The following is a 16,811-nucleotide window of genomic DNA, read 5'->3' as shown; positions in this document are numbered from 1 at the left end:
TTTTTTATAGTTTCATCAATATGCGGATTCCATGACAGTTAATCATTTATTATAACACCTAGGTATTTTGCGTTTTTAGTCTGTGTTACTGTGTTACCAATTAGATCATGTCATTATATGACATAAATTAGTCTAGGCTCACATGAAACGCTCTCGCACTCCTGTAATAATGCAATGGGTACCGAGTCACATAGGTGTGACTGGCAACACTATTGCAGACTCCTTGGCCCATGAGGGAGGGCCAATTCCACTTTACATAATCTGCCCCTAATATTGCAAGGTCTGAAATGAGAATTTCATTTTTTTACGGAGCTTATACCAACTCACTTTGTCTGTGTAGTCAAAAGTTTGTACACATGATATCTCCCACAAAGTTCTGAAACTTTACACATTTATTTCTTTTACCTAAAAACACGAGAACCAATTTAAAAAAATATAAAAAATAAAATAAAAAATAAATAAATAAAACAAAAAAAAATAAAATAAAATAAAAAAATAATTTAAAAAAACTAGTTAATTAACTATTGGTAATTAAATGTTTTGTTTGGTATCTAGAACAAGCGAAAGAAATTGCAGTTGACTAAAGTGGTGGTATAAGCTGAATTAATCCCCTTTGTAGGTCGTCGTCTGAGTCTCAGTGAACACAAACCTGAAAAATAGGTCGAGACTATAGAAGCAATAGATAACCATTCAATCCTCCATTTTCATAAGCTCTCCACTAGCAGAAGGCTTTAGTCAAGAGTTTGAACTCAGGTCCTTCTCGCCAATGTTGTTTTTCTTTCTTAATAAGAGATTGACCCTTTACAAACCAATTAGATCATGTCATTATATGACATAAATTAGAGTTCACATGCAACGCTCTCGCACTCCTGTAATAATGCAGTGGGTACCGAGTCACATAGGTGTGACTGACAACACTATTGTAGACTACTTGGCCCATCAAGGAGGGCCAATTCCACCCACCAAACAGGCTGTAAGTTTCCACCACGCTCTGGATATAATTCAAAAAACAGAAATGAAAAATTGGTTTGAGTGCTGGGACAAGTCCTAAAAAGCCGCTGAGTCATGAAGCACATGAAGCGCCCTGACCGCACTTCCACGTGTTGAAGCCCCAGCAAGCTATTATAGCACAGTGCAGGACAGGCCACTGTCCTTTTGGCCCACATTTCTCTCGGCTATGGCCAAATTTTGATTCACGGTGCCCCGCTACGGGGAAGAAGAGGAAACCGTGCCTCATTTTCTGTTTGACTGAAAGTATGCACCATGAAACAGAAAGCCATTCAATGTGACACCTGCGATGAATGGTACCATGCATCAAGTCTCCATATGAATACACCTGTGTATTATGCCTTAGGCAACAAAGACGCATCATGGCACTGTGTACCGTGTGGGTTACCTCAGTTTACATCAGGACTGTTTGATTCCTTTGATGCAGACACTTCTAACCCATACAACATCCTAAACACCATCCCAAACCAAACTCACCAACCACTAGCCAGATCCACTCCTGTTAAACCTAAATCTACTAAAATTAATACAACAGCCTCACTAAACAAACCTACTAAAGAAGTAACACCAAAATACCTTAAAACCTTAGTAATAAATTTTCAAAGCATTAGGAACAAAACAGCAGACTTAGAAATTTTATTAGAATGTGAGAAACCAGACATAATTGCAGGCACAGAAACTTGGCTACATCCTGAAATTTATAATGCAGAAATTTTCAATAGTAATTATGAAAATTTTTAGAAAAGATAGGGCTGATAATCATGAAGGAGTTCTTTTAGCAATAAAAAACACTCTTATAGCAGAAGAAATTACCTTACCTAACTTAAAAAATATAGAATCAACATTTTGTAAAATTAATACCACCTTAACATCCCTAATAATAGGCAGCATTTACAGACCACCAAATTCTAGTTTAGAATACATGCAGGAACTATGTGATCAGATTACTACACTTAAAGAGACAATAAAAATGCAGTTTTTTGGATTATGGGTGATTTTAACCTACCTGATATAAATTGGAAAACACTAACCATAGATAAACACCAAAACCTTAAGGACATAAATGAGCTTTTCATAGGAACTTTACACAACCTAAGTTTAGATCAAATCATTAAAAAGCCAACTAGATTAAACAACACATTAGATCTCTTCTTAACCAACAGACCTGGATTAGTAGTTGATTATGATATTATCCCTGGTCTATCAGACCATGAGATCATAAAAATACACAGTCAGATAAAAGCAGTAGCCAATACAAAACCCAAAAGAAAAATCTTACTCTGGAATAAATGTACCCTAACACAACTACACCAAGCTGCATTAAACTTTCAAAAAACATTCTTATTTGAAAAAGACATTAACCAACCAGTCGATGACCTCTGGAATTTCATTAAAAACCATCTTAAAAGCATTATAGAAAATCATATACCAACTAAATACGCATCAAACAAAATAAATAAATGCTGGTTTAATAATAGACTAAAGAAGATTTGTAAACAGAAGGAAAACCTATATAGAAAATTTAAAGAAACTAATGCAGAAAGAGTTTACAAAAAGTATATAAAAATTAAACACTTAACCCAAAAAGTAAGCAGACAGCTGCAGAGTGAATACATAAACAATGTAATATCTAAAGATAACAACAAAAACCTATGGTCATACATTAAGTCTAAGAAAATGGAAACAACAGGCATAGCACCATTAAAAGATGAACATAACATAATACATAATGATAATGAAACTAAAGCAAACATCCTAAACAAATACTTTGCATCAGCATTCTTAGCCCCAGGAGACAAAGACATATTACTGAATTTGAACCAAGTAGACAACATAGAAGATATAGTAGTACAAGAAAATGGAATTCAAAAACTATTAGCCAACACCAAACCAAATAAAGCTTCTGGACCTGATGGTATTCAAGCTAGATTACTCAAAGAACTAAGTAATGAGCTAGCCCCAGTGTTCAAAATACTCTTTCAGGCTTCACTTAACCAGGGCAGAGTACCAAAGGACTGGAAAGAAGCTAATGTCACCCCCCTATTTAAAAAAGGAGAAAAAATCTGACCCAGGAAACTACAGACCAGTATCACTTACCAGCATCACATGTAAAATCCTAGAACACATAATATGTAGCAACATCATAAACCACTTAGACAAACATAATGTCCTCACACCATACCAACATGGCTTTAGGAAATATAGATCATGTGAAACACAACTAATAGGACTAATTGATGATTTTTCAAAAGGTTTAGATAATAGTGAACAAATAGATGCTATCTTACTAGATTTTTCTAAGGCTTTTGACAAAGTTCACAACCATAGTTTGCTTAAAAAATTAAAATATTTCGGCATTAATGGTCCACTGCGTCAGTGGATTAAAGATTTTCTGATAGGGAGAGAACAAACTGTAATAATAAATGGCTCTAAATCAACACCGATAACAGTAAACTCAGGTGTACCTCAAGGAACAGTCTTGGGTCCACTACTATTTTTAATTTACATAAATGATTTACCAAATTGCATTACTTCAGGAACAAAAGTCAGATTATTTGCATAATATATAGAACAATAAAAACAACACAGGACACAGATATTTTACAAAGAGAATTAGATGAATTACAGAAATGGGAATCAAATTGGAGCATGTCTTTCCACCCAGAAAAATGTCAGTTGTTAAGAGTAACAAAAAAACTAAAACAAATTAATTCCACTTATCTTATTCATGGCAAACCAGTAACACAGACTAAAAACGCAAAATACCTAGGTGTTATAATAAATGAAAAACTGTCATGGAATGCACATATTGATGAAACTACAAAAAAATCAAACAAAGCATTAGGATTGATTAAAAGAAATTTCTATAAATCAAATAAGAACATAAAACTAAAATGTTATTTAACCTTGGTTAGGCCAATAATAGAATATGCATCCTTTGTTTGGGACCCCTCAAGAAAACATTAAGAAACTAGAACAGACACAAAATAGAGCAGTGCGATTCATAACAAACGAATATTCACATTTGACTAGAGTAACACCTTTAGTAAAATCACTAAATTTAGAAAGCCTTCAGGACAGAAGGCTCAAAAGTAAAGTAGCAATCATACATAAAACACTGAACCATAATCTTCAAATACAAAAACAAAATTTAATAAAATACTCTGAAAGACACAAAGATAAAGGCACATTCCTCGTCCCATATGCTATGACAAATTTGTACAAATACTCCTTCTTCCCTAGTGCTATTAGAGCATGGAATGGGTTGCCTGAGCTAGCCAGGAAAACCAGTGACTTGGCAGAATTTAAGTCATTGGTTAATATGCATGACTAAATGAATGACGCGTAGGACGTAATCATCTTCTTTTTTGAAGTAACGTCTGTATTATATATCATGGCCTTAGTTATTGTGGAAAGTTTTATTTTTGTTTACTGTTATTTCTATTTTAGATCTAATGCAATTATTTATGTTTTTAGTATATTTTAGTTAGTTGAATTAGATTTGTTTTGGTATTGGAAGGGGATATTGGTATTTTTTTTGTACTTTTAATGTTTATTTTGTTGTAACGTGACGATGTGACCTAGTCTACAACGAGGGCGGGGCGACCTGGGGAATTTGAGGACAAAGGGGCAGTTGGCGTGGGTTTTGTAGAGCGGACGATCGCATTTCCCGCTTCTGCTTGTTTTCCTAATATTGTACGAGAATACTATATTGAAATCTAACGTTCATAGTCAATTAGAGATCTGAGTTTAGTCGCCAGCTTTGTTGATGTACCTGTATGTAAACGTTTTATTTGGAAGATTCTATACTGGATGTAAATAAAGTGATACGCCTACGTTTTTCTAACTATATTCCGGTGTTCAGTTTCATATGTTAATTATATAGACTAACACCAAAATCGCGACAGGGCTAAAGCCACCAAAGTTCCAGCGTCAACAGTCGGGCCTCCAGAATCGCCCTAGACCACGACCAGTTAAAGCAGGCGCCAGCACACTGCTAGCGTCTTGTGACAGTGACATCCATGCACTACGCAATACAGCAGGGTTTCTGTCCAGGGCTTTTGCAAGAGAGGATTTGAGCCCCTCAAGCCCTCACTGAAATGTAGTTTCATGATGATGATGAGGTTAACATGTAACTTCACCTTCATTTTCACTTATCCCTTGGTCTGCTGTACCGTTGGGGCACCACTCAAGATCTGTCAACTTTCTTTCTCCATTCTTCTCTGTCATTAGCCTTTGATAGAATTTCATTCCGATATTCTTTCTGAAAATTGAAACCCGCTTTACCTGCCTGGGTGGACCACTTCGGGATCGATTTTGAGTTTGTGTTTTCACACAAACTGTTGTTGTGACCTTGTTATTGCTAGCCTAGATCTATTACAAATTACAAGACTGATCCAAACTAATTGATACAAGTACGTTCAAAATAAAATTTAAAACAGGATGTTGAATGTTATTCTATTATTGATTGTACCTCAGCTTTGTTGTTTAGTTTCTTACATTTGAATTACTTGTGGCCATCATCATCGGTAGGCGATGGACAATCATAAAAAATTCTTGTATATCTTACATTGCCCAAAATCATCGTCATCACCGTGTTTACCCAACGTTAAGAAAGAAAGTACCACGAGACTGGAACGTCAACCTGTAAAGCAAGTTTGATAAATATATCTCCTCGCAACCCAATATGGTAACGTGAAAATATCTCCTGTAACATAGTGTCTTAGTGATTATCTTGATAACAGAAGCGAGAGATACCAACGAAAATTAAATTCACTATCATTGACTTCCGCAAGCTCCTTGCGACAGTATTTCAAAAGTAGGACTTGGATAATCTCAGCCAATCAGCCATTCTCGCTTAGAAATGTATGACCCTATTTTCTACATTTTGTCTTTAAGGTCCATATTTATATATCTATATTTAAATAAGCTAAGCAATTTTTTTATCACACTAATAACTTTGTCCTTAGCATAGAAATAGAAATATATAGACAGGCCATCCAGCCAAATTTTATTCTTTTTTTTTCAATTCGCTATCTAAATTAAAAAAAAAAAAAAAACAGGCTTAAGTAGGAGTCAACGGGCCTGTTAGCGAATAACACATAGACACGCAAGTGACGCAACCTTATCTATGTTGGAGTTCAGTAAAGATTGTAATAGATGTGGCGTCAAGTCTGTGGAATACCGCCCCAAAACACCCCAATAGAAAGAAAACTCTATGGAGAGCTCCGTGATTTGGAAACCACTGCGCAGTTCATCTCATGTATTGGTCTAGTCATCTGAACACTCCAACTTAGAAATGAGAACTAGAAAGAAGAAAACGAATGTAGTTATGGATTCTGATATTTACCCACAAGAAAACTTGCACTCACAGACCTATATATATATATATTAGATCTAGACTGGAAAACGGAATCAAATTCTTATCCACGATTGATCAACTCACAGACCTATATATATATATATATATATATATATATATATATTTATATATATTGATTATTATGTATCAATCACAGAACTATATATTTACGCAAATCCATGAAATAAAGCCATTTCCTGTTAGTTTCCATTCAGATGATATGGTAAAATAATTCACATCTATTGATTTTAGTCATCTTATGGACATTTAAATAGATTGATTCCTTAGATCTTTTTATATTATGTATTTAAAAATTGCAAAATAATAAATATGAGACGAGAGTGCTCTTTTTTTTACGATGTTCAATTATTACAGCTAGATCTATATGTTACATAGATTAGGGTTTAAAAAAAATGACTTCTAATAACTACATTACAAAACAAGACCTTGTTTCAACTTTTTAAAAAAATTTCACATTTTTATGTAGTGTTAAAAGATCTCCATGTCCAGTCTAGATATCATGGGCGTAGCCAGGATTTATTTTCGGGGGGGGGGGGGGGGGGTTTGGGGGGGGAATTTTTTCTCCCCCCCCCCCGACCCCCCCCCCCCCCCCCCGCGAAAAAAAAATTATATGTATTTGTGTGTGTGTGTGTGTACATACTCTTTATTACATTCTGACCCTTCATTCTTTCGGAAGGCGTTTATAGTGCCCTAGAATAGGTTCTTCAATGAGTTAGTGGAAAAATTGTAGATTCCCCGATATTACTAACAAAGGGGTCTGGGGGAGCGCTATTTCTGATATTGAAAACCAACAAAATGCAGATTCTGAGGTATCTACACTGCATTTTCCTGCTATTAAAAAGTTTTATTTCGAAAACGTAATGTGCTATTCTTACTGACTTAGACCCTCCCACGACGTTCAGAGCATTTGACGTCAAGCTGTTTCCATAAAAATCTGTCACTGGTAATGTCTGAAGCCTCTTCCCACCTACCATGAGGACCTCCATGAATGAGTGGCATCAAGTTGTACTAGGATATCATTACAACTCTTCTTATGCGTAATTCATTATGTCGGAGAACATTTCCCGCAAACCTCATGCGTCGTTCTCTCACAATCTTACTAAGGGGTCGACTCCCAGTTCGGCATAGGATTTCCTTGATTTAGACGCGATCTCTATAACTGACTCCTAAAATCTGTCTTAGCCATCTTTGTTGAGCCACATTTAGTGTTTTTCGATTTCGGTAGATGACTATTCACTGCAGTTTATTAATGGAGCCCTGCCACTGGTAAAAATGTGTAACCTCTCTTGAATACGCTCTTGGAATTAAGTGACAGTAGTTTGCTTTAGATTTTATATCGAAAAGAGAAGTTTTATCGTCAAAATCTTCTTTTGGGGCATTTCTACCTCAAAATGCTCTGTAGGGGGATCTTAGACTCAAAACCATCTGGAGGGGTTTTAAACTTAAAAAAAAATCCATCTGTAGAAGAAGGGTTTAAACTCACCCCAGATTGGCTTGGCTACGCTAAACTAATTTTAGTGTGTAACTTGCTTTTTTTTTTATATTGAAAATGTATTTTTAGCACCAAACCCCTCTGAATGGGGGTTTAAACTCAAAAGCCTTTCGGCAACGCTCGTAGCATTTTGAGTGCGTAATTTTGCTTTTTTTTCTTACACTGAAGATGTATTTTTATCCTCAAACCCCCCTGGCGGGGGGTTTAAACTCAAAACCCCATTGACTACGCTCATAGATTTTAGAGTGAGTAATTTTCTTTTATTTATATTGAAGAGGTACTTTTTAGCTTCAAACTCCACTGGAGGGGAGTTTAAACTCAAAACCCCTTAGACTACACTCATAACATTTTTAGTGTATAATTTGCTTTGTTTTTATTATTAAAGAGGTATTTTATACCTTCAAACCCCGCTGAAGTGGGATTTAAACTCAAAACTGAGTCAAAACCCATTTAGCTACGCTCATAACATTTTGAGTGCGTAATTAGCTTTTTTTTTATATTAAAAAGGGGGTTTATCGTAAATTTTAAACGGGGTTTTAAAATCAAAATCTTTCTTAACTTTGCTCTTGGAATTAGGGGATTTTCGTTTGCATTTTTTTTTTGTTTTGTTTTATAGAAGAGGGGGAGTTAACTGCAAAAACGCAGGTAGGGGGTTTAAAACTCAAAACTCCTGGTAGGGGGTTTTTAACTCAAAAACCCTAGTAGGGGTTTTTAAACTCGAACCCCCCTGGTAGGGGGTTTTAAACTCAAAACCTCTTTGGTTGTGCTGGGGCAAGTGATGGTTTAGTATTAAAATCTCACCTAAAATAAACAAAATCAAAGCAAAAAATCAGTCACTAAATTCCGACTTTCCCCCCCCCCGGGGGGGGATTTCATTTCGGGGGGGGTTTGAACCCCAAACCCCCCCCCTGGCTACGCCCATGCTAGATATAATATATATATATATATAGGTCTGTGCTTGCGCTCTTCTAGTTTTAAGAGAATAAATTGTTCGTCTTTTCAAAACACACACAAAAGTTATTTTCATAGACATAAATAAATATAGACTGGCCGATAATAGAGTTTTATGAAACTAAAATTTGTGACTTGCATTTCTATGTACTTTATTTATGTCTAGGAGTTTTGTTTAATCTCTAAGACTGAAGATCATGCAATTTTTCAATTTTTCAGAATTCGGAAATCCGAATACAATAGATATACATGTTTTCAAGTTACATGAAGTTATTTCCTTTTTCCAGTCTATATTTATTTATGTCTATGGTTATTTTATTTCTATTTATCTCTACACGAAATAAAAATGTGCAATAGTTTGGCTGACATCTCAACTGAGTTTCTATTTACTGCATCTAGATTTGTATCAAGGTTGTATTCAGGTTAATGATAAGAGTGTGCTAGCGTGCTTCCTTATCGAATGACACGAATTAAACACTTCAAAGATTAATAGAAACTTTTTTTAGGTTGATTATTTTCAACAGTTAGGCCTATATACAATCAAAATGAAGATGTAGATAGTTTGTTTTGGTCGAATCATAATTTTGTATAAAGGATTAATACTATAATACACTGTTAAAAATATACACACTAATAGGTAAACAAAACCGAAAATGCGCTATAAATAACATTTAGAGTTTGACTAGTATATACATTTGTATCTGTTGACTCCACCTTCACCTATCACTTGATCTGTTGGGCCGTTGGGGCACCACACATGAACATTTGAACCGAAATAAAATAAGTAATATGGCTAAGACCGAATCATCGACAAGGGAGTGTAGAATGTCTTCATGACCCTGCTCTCGTGTCAACTGTCTTACCTTTAACGAGTCTTTATCCTCTTTCTCCTCGGACATTGTTTACTAGATCCCTATATCTTGTGGAATTAACGTTTGCGCCGAGGACATGTGTCGGTCCTACACAAAAAAGTCCTCATGCCTTCTACCACCCACACCCTTCAATCCACACCTATCCGCACATGCAGGGACTGAAGCAAGTACAGACCAATAAATAGTTTGAAATGACTCAATGCTCTATCACACAATGTAGTATTGAGAGTGATTCTATTAGTGTGTGTGTGTGTGATAGTTAAAAGTACGTGTGAGATAACTTCAGTATGTGTGTGTAAGTCAAAAAAATGGGAGAAATAGCTAAGTAAGGGGCTGCGGTATCTTTCAAACTAGAAAAAGAATGTACGTGTTCATGTTGTGTAGAGATTCTCAAACTGTGAATTCTTTTAACGTCACATGTTTTGAATTATCATAACGAGTCAATACAAAAAAATACTTAAAATTGAATAAATTCATTTTTTACATCTATTCTAGAATAACAGTTATAAATTTATGCGATTGAAATAATTTATGTTGAATATTTCTGTTGAACATAACGCACATAACATAAACTGCTTTCTAGTTTACAGCCTACTCAGTGTGGAATTGTCCAATCACTTTGGCTCGTCTCCTTATGAGAGTAGGGCTCTCATGAGCTCTTCGCTTACCAATGAGAATCAATGTTGATAAAGCAGTGGTTCTCACTACAAGTTTGTATGAGACCTCGGGTGCATCAAACGATAATATAACACTACCTTCAAAAGTGCCTTGGCTCCATAATGGGCTTTATTAAAAATAACCATGTTCTGAAGTAGGCACGTGTTGACCTAATTAAAACAAATCATGTTCTGAAGTAGGCACGTGTTGACCTAATTAAAACAAACCATGTTCTGAAGTAGGCACGTGTTGACCTAATTAAAACAAACCATGTTCTGAAGTAGGCACGTGTTGACCTAATTAAAACAAACCATGTTCTGAAGTAGGTACGTGTTGACCTAATTAAAACAAACAATGTTCTGAAGTAGGCACGTGTTGACCTAATTAAAACAAACAATGTTCTGAAGAAGCCACGTGTTGACCTTATTAAAACAAACCATGTTCTGAAGTAGGCACGTGTTGACCTAATTAAAACAAACCATGTTCTAAAGTAGGCACGTGTTGACCTAATTAAAACAAACCATGTTCTGAAGTAGGCACGTGTTGACCTAATTAAAACAAACCATGTTCTGAAGTAGGCACGTGTTGACCTAATTAAAACAAACAATGTTCTGAAGTAGGCACGTGTTGACCTAATTAAAACAAACAATGTTCTGAAGTAGGTACGTGTTGACCTAATTAAAACAAACCATGTTCTGAAGTAGGCACGTGTTGACCTAATTAAAACAAACCATGTTCTGATGAAGGAACATGTTGACCTAATTAAAACAAACCATGTTCTGAAGTAGGCACGTGTTGACCTAATTAAAACAAACAATGTTCTGAAGTAGGCACGTGTTGACCTAATTAAAACAAACAATGTTCTGAAGTAGGCACGTGTTGACCTAATTAAAACAAAACATGTTCTGAAGTAGGCACGTGTTGACCTAATTAAAACAAACCATGTTCTGATGAAGGAACATGTTGACCTAATTAAAACAAACCATGTTCTGAAGTAGGCACGTGTTGACCTAATTAAAACAAACCATGTTCTGATGAAGGAATATGTTGACCTAGTTAAAACAAACCATGTTCTGATGAAGGAATGTGTTGACCTAGTTAAAACAAACCATGTTCTGATGAAGGAATGTGTTGACCTAGTTAAAACAAACCATGTTCTGATGAAGGAACATGTTGACCTAATTAAAACAAACCATGTTCTGAAGTAGGCACGTGTTGACCTAATTAAAACAAACCATGTTCTGATGAAGGAACATGTTGACCTAATTAAAACAAATCATGTTCTGAAGTAGGCACGTGTTGACCTAATTAAAACAAACAATGTTCTGAAGTAGGCACGTATTGACCTAATTAAAACAAACAATGTTCTGAAGTAGGCACGTGTTGACCTAATTAAAACAAACAATGTTCTGAAGTAGGCACGTGTTGACCTAATTAAAACAAACAATGTTCTGAAGTAGGCACGTGTTGACCTAATTAAAACAAACCATGTTCTGAAGTAGGCACGTGTTGACCTAATTAAAACAAACCATGTTCTGATGAAGGAACATGTTGACCTAATTAAAACAAACCATGTTCTGAAGTAGGCACGTGTTGACCTAATTAAAACAAACCATGTTCTGATGAAGGAATATGTTGACCTAGTTAAAACAAACCATGTTCTGATGAAGGAATGTGTTGACCTAGTTAAAACAAACCATGTTCTGATGAAGGAATATGTTGACCTAGTTAAAACAAACCATGTTCTGATGAAGGAACGTGTGGACCTTGAAGAAGCGCTACTTACGTTTGACAGCTGCGCTGTTTGGACATCTTTGCCCTTAGGGAGATTACCGCTTGCTAAGGTGAGCTTAGATACGTAATAGAGGTGCCCTCAGTCTTTTCAAAATCAACACAAAGCTTTCACTGGAACAGAGGAAAGAATGTGGCAACAGAAGACCATCGCAAGAGACATCTGTAGAGGTCTTACGAGGGTTGCGTAACTCATAGTGTAAACCCAAAGACAAGAAAAGACAGACGAAGACTTGAAAAAGAAAAGTTAAATAGACCCTCGGTGTACAACGGCTTTGTCAGTATCACATGAGACAAAATATGTCGGTCACTACTGGGTTTGCATTTCGTGAAGTAGTCATCCTTAAATTTCGGAATTAAAGACAATTCATTAATCATAAACCACAAAATATATAAAAGGAAATTTAAATTACAAGAACTATAAAGACATGCATATCAATAAAACTAAACTTTTTACTAAACAGTAAAGTAAGAAAGAACTGTTTTGAAAAGTGTTTCAATTATGTAAATTATACAATATAAAAATCCAAGCTAAGAAAATCAATAGAAATAATTTATAATTAAAATATCAACACCACTATGTAGCTATATTATTCAGTGTGGACTTGGTGTTATAAGTCAATATGGGATGACGTCTTCTCCTGACGTAACTTTAAGTCATTCTAATTACGCTGGCTCAGGTCATCGTCGTAGAGATACAACGGCTCACTGACCGCTAAGCTGTTTCTCACTGCGAAGTTCGCCTTGGGCAGGTAAGCGCTTGAGGTGCTGGACTTGAAAGAAGGCGGATTGATAAACAGGCCACTTCTGCCCGAGCTGGCGTCAGATCGTATCCGTTGATATCTTTCCAGCAGGCGATCCATGCTGTTTCTGGGCCCCCATTTATCTGTCGGCTGATTGATCTCTCTGCACATCTTTAAGTAGAACAAGAAATAGATAAAGACGTAACAAAAACAAAAAAACAAAAACAAATCAGAAGTACCTATGTATCTGGGTTTCAAAGAGATGGGAAGTCAACTGTATAAACTAATTCCTCTGAACTCTCTGTAGCACTGGGCTGCTTTGTAAAATTTATTCTTAAATTTCGAAAAAATAAATTACAAAGACAGTTTGTGTGGAAACACAAACTCAAAATCGGCCCCCGAAATGGTCCACCTAGAGTCTTCACCAGGATTCGAACACGGGACTTTCGGTTCCAAGTACTTTACCCTTCAGCCACAGCATCTCCATATATTCATTTACTTACTTATATTTTTTAAAATAATGCTTATTAACCTTATCCATACATTCAAAATTGATAAACATGTTACATGTAATAAAGAGAAACTAATAAAGATTTATTCTTCTAACAAAATTAGATAAATTGGCAACACGAAAAAAAATCTTGACCTACTTTAAGCTACAATCGTGTACAAATGACTTAACAAGACTTTCCCCTCGCAAATAAAAATTAATATCTCCATTTTCATTTGTCATATAAACTAGACATAGATCTAGCTAGATCTAGACCTAGTTTTAGAACTAAATCTAAAATATCATGATGTCCGATTTTCATTTTCTCTTCTAGTTTCTGCGATCTAAACGGGACAGACGGACAGACAGGCCAAACAAAACTAACAGCGTCTTTTCCTCGCTAAAAATGCATCAGTTATCCATCCTCAATAACCTTATAGCAGTGCCAGAACAAAGAAATGCAGACTAAATGCGATTTAAGACTGTTCGACCTTATTCATTATCAATGACTGTTATAGAGTGCACGTGCGTGTGTGTTTCTATAGTAACGGTGGGAAAAGGTGAGCGAGTGGTTGTGAATGATGCAAGATGAGCGGCATTGTCGTCTGTAAGAAAGGCGACTCCAGTACGTTTAGACTGAAAAAGACATGTTTTTTTGTAGTGAGTTAGATTTTGTTCAGAATACCATTTTACATTACTGTTTAAATCTATTACATTTATTTCATTTTCATCTCAAGTTGAATTAGTTTATATTTTAATACAATTTTATATTTATTTTTGTTCACAATAGTAGCTATTCAGGTTATTTCAAGTTTTACAAGTTAAGATCTAATACACCTTCTGCTGTTCAGTTGTCTACTGGTGTGGGAACCATTAAGAATCTACGACTGTTAACAACAATGGACCTTACTGCAGGAGCAGTATCAGTGAAAAGAGGGGCAGACAAAATGTAATTTAAGACTGTTCGGTCCTCAGGGACCCTCCTGGAGGGATCAGCACTAGGGAAAGGCAGACAAAAGAAGCGGTGGGATGATAAAAACCAATGAATCGACGGGCCTGTCAATGTAAACATCTACAAAGTTCCCCTTTTAAAGACCGAGCGATCTCTAGGGCAGATGATGCTAATGCCAAAGGTTAATGAGCAGGGTGTCACGTTGCCAGCAGAACGACCAAACACCTTTACTTTTTATTTGTAGTCTTGATTATCTGTATCCTGAATCGCATTTGACGAATTTTAATATTTGATATATAAATTACTTTAAGTGCAATGTCCATCTCTTTAAGTGTAAAGAGCTTCATCATTTCGTTGTGACATGAATGTAAAAAAGCTCTATTTGGAGCGTGGTAGCTGAGTTTAAAAAGCCTTAGAGGGGCGTGGGAGCTAAGTTTAAAGCGCATTATTGGGGCGCGGAGGCATAATGTAAAGTGACTTATGTGGCGTTGGGGTTGTGCTCACCCCTATCCGCGACGCCACCACATTTATAACAATAATTATAACTTATATGGAGTACCTCGCAACATGTTTTCCTCGTGCCGGTGTTCCGTTGACTTCTGCACAAAGAAACTGCCTTGATGATGTACCACAACGGGGTCCAGATGACGATCAGTAGTACAATTGTCCACCCAAGTATCTCAGCCCATAAGGGGAACGCGTCGCTTATGATGGGCTGGTATCGCACAAGGTCGAATGTCAATATAGCCTGAAGATGGAAACGTATTTTGTCTGTGTACAAGGCAAACAAATTTATTTTTTACATCAGTGTACATTGACAAGTACTAGCTGTAACGGATAACTCAAATAATTAACCATTTGGTGTATCTGGTGTCAAGAATAGAGGAAGTGGACTAACGAAAACCAAAAACCAAGTCATATGTAAAAGTCAAGTTCCCCTTTCAGACCTTTCGATCTATAGGGCAGATGATGTATAGGTCACATTTTTTTCTGTGGCCTACGGTTAACGAGGGTGTCATGAGACCAGCACTACGACCAACAGCCTTTACATTTCCCCAACTCATGTCAGGTACCCATTAGAGCTGGGTGGACTGAAGAGCGCACAAGGATCCCGAAATTAAATATCCCAGTCTTTGCACGGAGTCAAGCCCGAGACCCCCAGAGGTATACCGCTCAGCCACCTCCAAAGTCATATGTTTTTTTTTTGTTTGTTTTTTTTTTTTTGTTCTCTGGATGTACTTGACTTCATGCCGAAAAAGAGTTTATGAGCTAAAATCTATGAAAATAGAGTAAACTGACATAAATGTAACCCTGCCGGACGACGTAAAAGGTACCTAAATGCATGTTGACTGTATGTTTTCTAGTTTATATAGTAGCTCATTCCTGCAGCAGTGTATCTTTGTTATGCATCTATGAGAGAGCAGCATTACCCTGATTTTATCATATATCTACTATTTTTAAAATGATTTATCATAATATCATATTAGTATTTTGAACATAATTTTATCATAAAACTACTAGTATTTTAAACAGATTTGTATCATATACCGAGTGTTATTTTTAATGTATAAAATACCACATGAGTATCAGATTTGAAGACATGCAGAGTTATTTTTTCATCTGAATAAGTGCATTCTGTGTGCATGAGTATCAGATTTGAAGACATGCAGAGTTATTTTTTCATCTGAATAAGTGCATTCTGTGTGTGTGTGTTATTGTGTTAGTGTGTGGGTGTGTGCAAGTGTTGTTATTTGGTGAGAATGTGTGTTTATCAAGTTTGTTTATTGTTTTATTAGTTTTTGTTTTTTTATTTTATGTTTTTATTTTATTTACCATCTGAAATATAAATATGTGTGTGCGTTTTCATATTAGAAAAAAAAATTCATAATAAACAAGGTAACAAAGACAGGAAACACAAACTCAAAATCGGCCCGTGAAGTGGTTCACCCAAGCAGGCTTCAATATTTTCAGAAAGAACATTCAAAAGAAATTATATCAAAGACAAATGAGTGATAAGAATGGAGAAAAAAGGTTGACAGATCTTGTGTACTGCCCCAACGGTCCAGCAGATGAAAGGATAGGTGCAAGTGAATGCAAAGTTAGATGTGAACCTGGCCTAACTAGTTCCTCTTTCAGACATTGTGGTCTATAGGGCAGATGATGTAAAGTTCATCTGTTTTTGTGGCCTACGGTTAACAAGGGTGTCATGTAGCCAGCACAACGACTAACCGCCTTTACTTTTTTCTCCAACTAATGTCAGGTACCCATTCCGAAGTTGAAAATCCCATTCTTCACCAGGATTCGAACCCGGGACCCACGGTTCGGAAGCCAAATGCTTTACCGCTCAGATACCGCCCCTCTCCTGGCCTAACTGAAGTGTTATAATTGATGTAATTGTTTTGAAAGAGCTCAATCTCTTATTCAAATCTTCAAATAAAAGAATAAATAAAATTATGTGGATGTTGTATTACA

At 36.0% G+C, this 16,811-nt stretch overlaps 2 protein-coding genes across 2 annotated transcripts in view; both read right to left on the bottom strand.

Annotated features, from left to right (window-relative positions):
* Positions 1 to 9,916, bottom strand: part of LOC106072483 (sodium- and chloride-dependent glycine transporter 1-like) — a 33,597-nt gene extending 23,681 nt beyond the window's left edge. Inside the window, exon 1 of the mRNA XM_056014509.1 lies at positions 9,698 to 9,916. Within this exon, the coding sequence (XP_055870484.1) occupies positions 9,698 to 9,733 (36 nt within the window). The 5' untranslated portion in view covers positions 9,734 to 9,916. The remainder of the gene's footprint in view (positions 1 to 9,697) is intronic.
* Positions 9,917 to 12,694: 2,778 nt separating this feature from the next.
* The window catches only part of LOC106073977 (sodium-dependent proline transporter-like), a 33,586-nt gene continuing 29,469 nt past the window's right edge, over positions 12,695 to 16,811 (bottom strand). Inside the window, exons 16-17 of the mRNA XM_056014796.1 lie at positions 14,899 to 15,087; positions 12,695 to 13,068 (exon numbers count right to left, since the gene is read on the bottom strand). Of these exons, the coding sequence (XP_055870771.1) occupies positions 12,817 to 13,068; positions 14,899 to 15,087 (441 nt within the window). The 3' untranslated portion in view covers positions 12,695 to 12,816. The remainder of the gene's footprint in view (positions 13,069 to 14,898; positions 15,088 to 16,811) is intronic.

The sequence above is a fragment of the Biomphalaria glabrata genome, chromosome 16, assembly GCF_947242115.1.
Source record: "Biomphalaria glabrata chromosome 16, xgBioGlab47.1, whole genome shotgun sequence".
In the NCBI taxonomy this organism is placed as follows: domain Eukaryota; kingdom Metazoa; phylum Mollusca; class Gastropoda; family Planorbidae; genus Biomphalaria; species Biomphalaria glabrata.
This window is presented reverse-complemented; position numbering and strand designations above follow the sequence as displayed.